At 36.5% G+C, this 11535-nt stretch overlaps 1 protein-coding gene across 1 annotated transcript; it reads left to right on the forward strand.

The window, feature by feature from the left end:
* The first annotated feature begins 991 nt into the window (after nt 1-991).
* On the forward strand, nt 992-7498 carry LOC131039874 (uncharacterized). Its single transcript, XM_057972727.2, has 4 exons — nt 992-1607; nt 4003-4448; nt 5582-5891; nt 6420-7498. The coding sequence occupies exons 1-4, from the start codon at nt 1409-1411 to the stop codon at nt 6881-6883; spliced, it is 1419 nt and encodes a 472-aa protein (XP_057828710.2). The 5' UTR covers nt 992-1408; the 3' UTR covers nt 6884-7498.
* The last annotated feature ends 4037 nt before the right edge of the window (nt 7499-11535 follow it).

Consider the following 11535-nt stretch of genomic DNA (forward strand, 5'->3'; position numbering starts at 1 on the left):
ACCAGTGAATTATTTTAAATATTCAAAAATTCTCCTCTTCCACAAAAATAGAACCCAAGCCCCCCCATGACACCCCAACCAAGCAATTTTGGATGAATAAATTGGAATCTTATTTGGATATTAGATGTAAGCTCATAATATCACCAAGGTATCAAGGCTTAAATTTGTAGGTTGGTCTTAAACTGATATTACTTTGTAATCATGTATTGTGACAACACTCTTGATATTCAACCCTCTATGTTGTAACTTAATTTACTCTCACACTATCTTTTATTATATATATTATTAATTCAAAAAAAATTCCAAATGCCTTCTAATAATTTTGATGTCAAAATTAAACTTTATTGATGAAAGAAATTTCAATCCCACTCAAAAATATCTATTAAAAATCTCAAAACTAAAGAATAAAAAAATTCAATTAGGGGAGAGGACCTAGTAGTCGTACACCCTAACTTCGCGCTTCTCAAAATCCTACGTGCACTTCTCAAAATCCTACGTGGAAATTTCAAATCACTCCCAATTTTTTAGAGTAGCTTACTTGGCATGTCCCTTGCTTATAACTAAGGTTTGGGGGCCACATCATCAAGTATGGTGCCCCACATCAGCATGCTTTTTGTTAAGGTGTCCAAAAAAACCCCCAAAAAAGTGAGACCAATAGGTGTGCAAAAGAGGCCCCAATACTTGTGCATTGGTTACTTTTCTCAACTATTGGTACATTTCCTAACAATAACAACTTTAAAGTCAAAACTATTGGTGCATAAACACACAAAAATTGATATTTTATGTTTCAAACAATAATTTTTATTTATATTATTATTGGAACAAAAAAATATAACAACCCTCACAACAATTAATACATGCTCAAGTGGTGCTCCTCCCCTAGCAACATACCAAAATAAGATTCCTATTTATTCATCAAAATTTGCTTGGCTAACTCAATAACCTACTTTTTCTCCGCGGTAACCGTTGTGCCATTGTCACAACCATATCTAGTAAAAGAAGACGGTAACTTCTAAGAACTCTGCTGAAAAGGAGGGAAATAATAGGGCAAATACAGCGGTCTGAGGAGATTTTGAATTTTAGAATCTACAGTTTCCGAGGGAAATCCTCTGTTCTTCAAATAACTATCCTTTTCAGTACAGTTTTTTTCTGTTGTCAAAAAAAACAGCGATATATTTGGGAAAGGACAATAAACATCTCTCTAAAATTAAGGATAACCAAAATTAACTAGTCGTATCCGTCTTCACAGTTTCCGAGGCACGTAATTATCCTTGATAGATAACAAAACCTCCAATCTCAAGCCCCAGGGAACATGCAAAGTTTGTAGTATAGGAGACACCCAGAGTTTTAGATCGTACAGACTTGAAGTTTAAGCTGTGGATTTGTTCTGTAGAAGCCAATACTCAAAATGTGGCAGCTCTTCTTACTTGCCGCTATAGGTGCAGGGACAGGATATGTTGCAGGATGTATGAAACAGAAAAAGAGAGAGACAAGTAACTGTTTTCCTCAAAAGAAAGAAGAAGTTAAGTCTTGTCTTTTAAACTCACCTTATAATACAGATATCGAGGAGGCTAGAATTGTTGCTGAGCACTGCCAGAAACCCCAAGGTAATATGGGTTTTATCTAATTTTGATTTTTTTTTTTGGTTAGATCAGCTCAAGTCAAAACTGTTAATTTTTTTTCCCTTTTGAATCTATGCATTGATCTCCATGAGTTTGAGTTGGAAAAGGCTTGGCCTGTTGGATATTGTTGTGACTTGCCAACAGTGCCTACAGTCAAGATCATATCAGATTGTTGGGTCTGTGGGTTCTGGGTAAAACACAGTTGATCAAACCTCGGCCTGCATTAACACAAGGGGGGCATTTGCACATCATTAAAGTAGATTGGTTGTCTGATTTGGAATTCTTTACTCGAAATGTGTTAATGTTTCTAATATTAGATGAATTGTTGTACTGAAATGTGCAGTTTTTCTTTATTTTCTCTCATCATAAGTCATTTGGTCTGTGATCAAATGCTTGATATGGAGCTCCTCCATCTGCAGGGAGTGACATTGATAATGACTAAGGCCATGTGCTTGTCCTGGGTGAATTTGAGCGATTTCTTAATCTACTAGTACTTAGATGCTTTCAATTCATTAACAAAAATGAGAAGGAACATGTTAATGTTTTGCCTACAGTAGTTAGGAGTAACATGCTAAAAAGTGATGGAAAGTGAAAAAAGGTAGTTTTCATGTTGGCAGAAGGATGTAAGTTCAGCTGGAGAATCATGCGTACACTTTTCCTCATGACTAGTTAAGTATGCGATCGATAGTATTGGTTGACGTTAGTGAATCCCTAGTGAAATAAGACTACCCGTAACCCTAGTAGTCCAAGTGATCCAGGGTTAAAAAGATTTACCAAGTGAAAAACTAGACATAATATATCTTCTGGAAAGGGGGGATAGATTTTACCAGCGCAGGGGAGAAAGTAACATAATTACATGTTATTGGATATAGAGTATTTATGGAGAAGAGGGTTATCCCTAATGCTTGTTATTGTATATAGAAAATTTTACTGAGAAGAGAATTCTGACTAATCCTTGTTAATGGTTGAATGGATTGTTTTAATTTTTTCTGCAGTTATGTGTTGTATCATGTGGTTTTTAAATTTTTTATGTTATGTCATGGTTCAATATGTACAATGGGTTGAGGTAAAACAGTTTAAATGCTCTCCTATGGAAAAGTCCAGTTGTGCAGGGAGCCCTGCACTGTTGTTTTAATGATACTGATCATATCAAGGGCCAGGTGTAAGTAAAGGTTGAATCTCATGGAGTGAATATCCCTAGTACTTAGGCACTTAAAAGCCATTGGCAAACAGAGTGCAGGAGCACAGTGCAATTTTCTTCTGTTCTTAGGAATAGCTATAGACATGCGGAGTTTGCGATCAGTACCTAAATTTGACTTTTGATCCTGCCTCAAGTAAACTTTTCATGATAGTTATCTGGTCTATCTGAAATCTTCCCTGTCATGTTTACATTTTATCAAAAAGTGTAATTTCTATTATGGCATTCACAACTAACACAACCACTGTTAGAAGATAGTAATGATACAACCTCACAGAAGGGCTAAACGCTCCTATTTTGTAATGGGAAGGTGGTTCGGAGCTTACGAGTTGCAAGGACGGAAGATTATAGTGACTATATTATAAGGCAGATGCATTTTAGCCAGGGCTGTAAAAGTTAAGAAATTATTTTGCCAAATAGAAACATGCTTCTGGCTAAATTCATATGCCTATTTGTTTCTCAAAATATCGGTGAGAGTTTCTTACAGGCTTACAAGCAAATGTAGCAGAGCTGATTTTCTTTTTATGAAATAGTGCTATATATTACCGTAAAAATAATTTAGAGGCTAGTCACAAAAAAAGAGGGTACAATGGATCATGCGGCACCAAAAAAAAACCCATCTGCTTAGCAAATTGTAATGTGTAAAGAGAAAGTTATGAAAACTGAGCAACAAGAGTAATAGAACTAGAGCCTATATTTCCATTTTATTGCCTATTTCTTTGAACTTTGTTCAGCAGAACCTGCTGAAAAATTTACAGAAACCCCTCCCAAGGGAACCATTGCCTAAGTTGAGTTAGGCATTCATGCATGTGGATCACAACTGAGGACTAATTAAGGCTGTAATCAAAAGTATAATGTATCTACTAAAAAGAATAGAAGAATTTTGCTAGAGCAGGGGAGAAGTGAGGACATGTGACTGTTATCAACTGTGGTAGAGTATTTATAAGGAAGATAATATTTGCTGATGCTCATTGAATGGTTAATGTTGTGTTTCAATTTGCTGCATTTGTGTGCTGCTTATCTAAGTCCATGCATTAGAAATGCACAAATGCAAAAGAAAATGCTCTATTATTATAGATCACAGCTTTGATTACTAAACATCATTTCTCTTTTTTGGAGATAAATGATATAATCTCTATTTAGTTTATAAAAGCTTCTATTTTGGTTTTTTTCTGCTTGCAGGTGATTTATGGCTAAATTATGGAGTAGGGATTGGTGTTATGGTCATGATTTCCACTGGAAAACAGAAAATTGATGAGTTGTCTTTACTAATAGGTCAGACAGCAGACTTGCTTCAGGAATTGAAAGGACAAGTGAATGCCAATAAGAACTATATGAAAAATGCTGATGTGTTCATGAGTATTTGCCATCAAAACATTCTTGCATTTCAAGAAGACAAACTAAGGACGGATGTATATCGCTGTGTAAACAGTGGATCTGGTTCCGTTGGAACTCCATCCGAAGAGAATGCATATACTAGAAGTGTTATCACTAATGAATCTATACACCATCTCAGTGGAATGGTTGAGCTTGACAAAGAATATCAAGCAATGCTAGAGAACACACAAATAAATTTCGTTGAACCAAATTTCTCAAACCATCAAAGAAACATGTTTGATCTTAGTGAGGTGAGTTGTCTAAGGCCTTTACAATTTGCATATGCCATTTGTTTCCTTTCCTAGAAAATATCATTTCATTGGTTACTTCAATAATAGGTCAATTTTTAATTTGCCATATTTTCTTGGGCTTCAAACATTTGAGAAATTTTCCTTCTTGACTGTGATAAAAATAGATTGAAGTTCTCATTAACTACCCATAATTGATTCGTGCTCTCTTCTAAAGATTTAACAATGGTAGACTAATTTACAGGATGTTTTTAACATGTCTTGATTCTTGGAGCAACGACAATGTTGGTTAATTTCTGTTTTCTTCTATATCAGCTCTAGAAACTTTTGATTTGTCTGACATCTTTTTTGGAGCTTAAAGCTTGGTAACGGCAGACATGTTTTGTATATGGTTATGAAAGACAGCCAAACCTTTTTCTTTACAAAAACTGAGTGTCTCAAAAATGCTTTCCTTTTTCAATCTAGAAGCTCCTTTGGCCCAAGGGAGCAAGATCTATAGCTTTACAATATTCCCATTTCATTAGGATTTCAGATTTGCGTTATACAACTACCATTTTAGTTTATTGCTCTCATTTGCTTTTTGAATTCAAGCGGGGGCCAGCACTAACTAGATGGTCCTGCATTTATTTATATACCTTGTTTTGGCAAGATGAATTTTGAATTGGGGCATAATGGAATGCAAGTATCTTAAACTTTTAATTATAATCGATATTTTTAAGTATCGAAAGTATGGCTATCCTCATCAGAATTGTCAATTTGGTTAAGTTTGGCTGTCGTGCAAAGCTGTTTTTTCCGATGGACAAACATTAAAATCTTAGCTAGGTGATTCTGATTTATTGTCATTATTAGGGTGAGTGGCTGTTTAATTCTTTAATTTCACAACAATTTTCAGTTGCTGCACATTAACAAGCTAGAAGTCTAAGCTTCTTTTCAGTGGGTGTTCTGCTTGAATCTTACCATCTGTTTTCTGGATGCTCGTTTGCTTTATAGTTCACACCTTCATATCTGACGCAATCATACGTAATAAACATTTTGCTTTTATAAAAGAAGAAAAATCTTGTAATATTGTAGGCATACATCATATATCCTGGTTCTAGACATGTACTCATTTTTTCTCTTGGTCTAATATTTTGCAGTCCTCCTCAATTGCTATGGTAGAGGGTGGGCTTTGTGCCAATGGTTTGACAGGTCACCATAGTAGTTCTGAAAACAAGTCTCCAATGGAACAGTTGAAGATTTCCGATGTGGATAACTATGGTGTGTCACCGTATGAGTTAGATAGGCATTTACGTGATCTTTTCGAAAAACAACAAGAAGAAAAAATTTCAGAGCTTGGCATGCAATTAAAGTCAATGGAGACAAAGTTGTGTGCTAAAGAAGGAGAGCTTCAACAATGGAAGGATCGGGTTCGGTGTCTCGCTGAACATTCATTTGGGATCACTTCAGGCATTGGCCATAATGCTCATCTTGCTTTTAAATTTTTTTTTTTTCATTTTTTAAGCTAGATAATGTCTTAACTTTCCCGTTAATTTCTTGGGCTCCTAACAATTTCTTATAGATTACAGTGGTGGTAAGTAAATGTTTTCTAAGGCATTACCTGCAGCAAAAGCTTAACCAATCCAGAAGCAGGTTCTGGGTTGCAACTCCCAAGTGATATCCATAATTGACATCTTTTTTCCTGATGATAGATCATTCACAGTAGTCTGGCATGTCGATTTCTAAAAAATTAGCAGTTTTTCCAAAAGTTATCTTCTCTAAGACAGTGCACTTTGGAAGAAACGAATCCTTAATTGACTCAATTTACTTTAGCGTCATATGCCAATATCTCATCTTCTATCTATGTTGTGACCGATTTCAGAAAATCTAATTCTTTATCTGGCTTGAAAGTAAGCTTCACATTTAGTACTACCATTTAATGTTTTTTGGATGATTTATCTGATTCAGTGGGTCTTCCAAATGAACTATGATTTTCAGGTGAGGACTCCTCATCATTTGAGAAGGCAAGCAATCCCAATGGCAGAAGACAGTACTTAATGCCTGCTCTTTCAAACAGTTCTTCCAAGTCATTTGTCGGTTCAGCACAGGAGGCGAACTCTCAATTGCCATGGTGTCCACTTAGTCGTTGCATAGAGGGACCTTTGGAAAACACTGCAGACTCTAAGGAACAACTTGATTACAGTGACGCTTGCAATTATGCAGGGCTGAACAGCCTAGTTTATGCTGAAGGCACGGAGGCAAGTAGATTGGTATCCCATTCCAGAGATTCCATAGATGCATCCTGCATAGATTTTCTGAATGCTCTTGCTGATGTTGAATCTAGTAGATGCCAGCATAAAAGTGATGGCAACTTCAGACAAATCACAGACCAGAGATTTTTCAAAACATTTGACAAGGAATCCCAAACAAGCAGTTGCTATACAGAGCTAGATCAAGCATGAAATGTGTATCGGGAAACTCCACTACAGGGAGTTGGAACCATGTTTCCCATGCAGTATCCACATCGCCTGGTAACTATATTTATATATAATATGGCCTTTAAGCTTATTCATTTGCTTGCATAGTCTGATTTGAAATGACATCCTGTCTCCCTAACAATAGCCCATTTCACTTCTCTATTGACCTTGGTTCAAGTAACCTTTACAGAAGAAATATTATTTTAGATGATCTGAAGTGCCTGAGCTATATCCTTGAAACACACACCTCCTTTCCTTTTTCCCTATATAGATTTTATATAAATTGCTATTAACTGAATACCACTTACACTCTTTGCTCCTAGATTTTAAAACCTTTGGTCAACTTTTACCTGACAAGTCTGAGACTGCTACTTTGAACAGTTATACGCAAGGAACATAACATAACCATTAGGTATAATTTCTAAAATCATCAGATGATCATTGTAAGAGGAGACTTCATGACTCTTCATGGTTGAAGGCAAACAATGAGTTGTTTATTTATGGCTTATTGTAATCTTTTACATTTCTAGAGAAAGCTCCTCAATGTTTTATGGACAGGGTTGCATGTACATTAATATACAAGAAGTCATATTTCTTATATTGATAGCTGGTCTGGTCCATCTCATGGAGTATATCAAAATGAAAACTTTGAAGGGTATTTTCATAAATTGTTTTTGCATTATGAGAATATGATTGTAATTTGCATGCACTTAGATATGATTTTGATGTAAAATCTCAGATCAAGGTTATTCTATAAAGCATTTTTTTAATTTGATTTACTTTGTATATATGTAGTATCAAATGCCTTTTCAGATTGTTTGGGGCATATAAAGCAAATTAGTGTTAGAATTTTGTAGAGGGAAATGGGAAAGTATTTGAGTAGTTCAGAGGTTGAATCTAAATTTAATAAGATTATGTAATGCTTAAATTAATATTTTTGTTTAATATATATTAAAAAATTATATTTAAAATAAAATTAATTTTATATATTTTTACTGTATTAAAAAGATCATTATGGCTTTAGGAATGTCCTCTCTTTTGTATGATAGGTTGAAGTTGTTGAACTTTCAACTTTCTGAGACTTTGGTTAGGGAAGAAATTTATTGGAGGCAAAAGTCTAGAGATCTTTGGCTTTCCGACGGGGATAGAAATACTAAGTTTTTCCATTCCTCGACCAAGCTCAAGAGGTAGCTTAATCGAATTTCTTGCATTACTGACTCTAATGGAAACAATTTGGTAGATGAGGAAGAGATTGCTTTTGAAGCTGTTAGGTTCTTTAAGTCACTTCTTACAGCGGATCTAGTTGCGTTAGATAATGAGATTGTGCAATTGATCCCCTCTTTAGTTTCCCAAGAAGATAATAAGAAGCTTATGACTCCCTTTACTCTAGCTGAACTAAAAGAGATAGTCTTCTCCATGCATCCAGAGAAGGCCTCGGGTCCGGATGGGTTTATAGCACTATTCTTTCAAAAGTGTTGGGAGTTTATAGGGAATGACGTATTGCTAGCCTTGGAGGAATCTAGAAGAAATAAGTCTATTCTTAGAGAGCTTAATACTACTCTTATTGCTATCATTCTGAAGGTGGATAATCTTACTTCGTTCTCGGATTTTCGTCTGATTGCCTTGTGTACTACTTTATATAAAATCTTTACTTAGGCAATTTCGGTTAGGCTATCTAGGCTCCTCCCCTAGATTGTCTCCCTAGAATAGGGAGGATTTGTTCTTGGTTGGGAAACATCTAAAGGTGTGATTGTAGCTCACGAAGTTCTACACTCCATTTCTCAACAAAAGGTTCCAGCTATGATATTTAAGCTAGACATGCTGAAGGCTTATGATCGGGTCAATTGGCAGGCTCTTAGGGTTGTTTTATATCATCTGGGCTTTTCGCGCTGCTGGGTTAAGTGGGTGTTTTCTTGTATATCTTTTGCTCGCTTTTCAGTTTTGGTTAATGGTTCCTCGTTAGGGTTTTCTGCTTCCTCTTGAGGACTTAGGCAAGGGGATCCTTTGTCTCCTTTTCTATTTATCCTTTTGGCAGAAGCATTAAGTAGGGCCATCTCTAGTGCCACAACTTTTGGTTTATGGTCAGGTATTAGAATAGATGGCCTCCCTTCCTCGCAATCTCATTGCTTGTTTGTGGATGATACGCTTTTGTTTGGGGCAACCTCTCTGTTGACGTTTATTTTGTACACTATCAAACACAGAATAAAATACCCAAGTGTACCTTATCCTCTCTTGAATAAAGCCTTTGATTGCTGAAGATATCGCAAAAAGGGATCAATCAAGATGACTTCAATGTTCCTCGTTGTAGGATCTCTACGTGTGGATAAGCACTAGTGGTCGTTGTGAATGCTGTTTCTTCAAGGGGCCTTACGTTTTCAAACTGCAGGAGCAGAATTTTCCTAAAACTAACAAGTTCTCAAAAAGATCAAAAGATAGGGTTTGCAAGAGATGGATTCTAATCTAATCCTAAGAATGACTCAATGTAGGCTAAACTTGGTAAGATTCTACTAATCTCAGTATTGCCAAGCAATTACAACTCTACTGAAATTGATGCGATCTTCTAAGGTGTTTAATGATTTTTGAATCATCAAGAATTATAGATACTACCATAAAGATACATATCAATAGTTCAATAATGATTGAAGGTTCAAGCAATCCAAATATCTCTAGTTGACCACACAAGGCGTCCTTCCAATCCGTAAGAAGCTAGTGGTTTGGAACGTGAATCTCACCAAAGATCAAGCCCAACACTTAGTCCTTCAAACTTAAATACTACTTCGACTGAGAATGATTCAAGAAAGTAAACAACCATGAAAATAGCCACAAGAATCGCAATAAAACACCATAACTTCAATATTTTATTGATCTCAAAGCCCAAAATAGACAACAATTGCTTGAAATTCTTTCTTCAATGCTCAATCTTGCTACAAAATAACTTTCTTCTCTCCAAAAGCTCTAATCTTCTAATTTCTAACTATCTGACTATATCAAAATGAAAAGGAGTGAGGGTATATATAGCATCCTCAATTACAATGAACGGCCCAGATCAAAAGAAGATCAACGACTGAGATTTTGACACCTAAACCCTAATTAGGGTTTGTTACAAAAAGTTCCCCTTTTAGTTGAACAATATTAAATGCATAGCCAAATATTTAATTGGCACAAAAATCGAGGAAACATAGACCAATGATAATTAAGATACCACATCATTTCATAACAACCTTTCTTCTAGAATCTTATTCCCCTTCCGATGCTCTTTTTTAGCATATTCAACGATTCTGGACACAATTCCTTCGATCTCAACAATAGGAATCTCGGGAAGATTCCTCATTCGTTCTTCCAAGTGGATAACTTGATCAAAGGCTTTGAGAAGAGCAGCTTCCCATCCAGATTTGAGTTCTTTGATCTTCTCAATCAGGAGCATAGTAGTGAACATTAGATCCCATTGCTCATCTGTGATGATATTCTCATCTTTGCAAAAGATGTCCTCGACTCTTTCTTCCAACTCTTGAAGGTCCACATCTGTCTCAACTTCGATCCTCCTGCCAAGAATGGTACACAACACTTCAAATACCTTATCCTGGATTGGATGAATGACGCCCTCAACTTGATTGCATTTGGTGCTAATGTCCTCGAAAAGAACTTCTTTTATCTGGAGTAAAGTTGACCACTGAAGTAAATTATGAGCTCCTCCATCCATTATCTTTTCTTGTGCTAGGATCTTCCTTGGTGTTTGCCTGATTACTTGCAGAACATGAATGATAACATCTCTAGTGTGAGCGAAAGCGGCTACAGTTATCATTAGGTTGTGTATGATCTCAAGGACCTGGATAGCTCGGTGGATTGTCTGCATCATTCTTGTTGCAAATTCAACGGCTACTGTGTGGGATTTGTCAATCCAAGAGCTCATAAGTTGAACCAAACTATTGACTCTCTCTGCCTCGCCAACTGATTCAAGGGGAAGTGCCTGCACTGGAGACATTGCTGGATCCTGACGTCCCAAAGGCTGATTGAGATGGCTAAAGTAACCTCTCCAAGCACCGACCTCTCTCTCAAGCTTTCTATTCTTTTCCATTTCCTCCTTAAGCTTGTCCTTAAGTACTTCAAATGAATCGGTTGCCTCATCCAGTGCCTGCTCAGCAGTGAGTGGACCAAGCTTAAATGTTTCTACATCATACTCCTCTGCAAGGATTTCACCTTCATACTTGTCCACTATTGGTGTAGCTATCTGCAACTTCCTGGACCCTGTCTCATCTCTAATCATCTTGGACATCTTGGTAGCCTTTCTCTTCTCCGTTGCTTCCTGAGAATTTCCTATAAGGCTCTCTAAGTCAATTACATCATCCTCATCATCAATCACAATCACCCTTGTCAGTCTCTCCTTCAACCAATCTGGAATGGCGGATCTCGTCTCTCTAACTTGTATTTCCTTAAGCAATGGTTCGTTTTCTCAGAGAGGAGATGTCACTTCATCATCATTCTTTTCTTCATGTAGCTCATTGACTTGGGGAGATTGACTTGATGAATGTTGAGGTGCCTACCCTTCTTCGGGTTTATCATTCTATACCATTGACTCCATAGATTCATCAACTTCAGGTACCTTCTTCTCGTGTCCTACAACTTGACTTGTTCTTTTT

The sequence above is a fragment of the Cryptomeria japonica genome, chromosome 7 (assembly GCF_030272615.1).
Source record: "Cryptomeria japonica chromosome 7, Sugi_1.0, whole genome shotgun sequence".
NCBI lineage: Eukaryota > Viridiplantae > Streptophyta > Pinopsida > Cupressales > Cupressaceae > Cryptomeria > Cryptomeria japonica.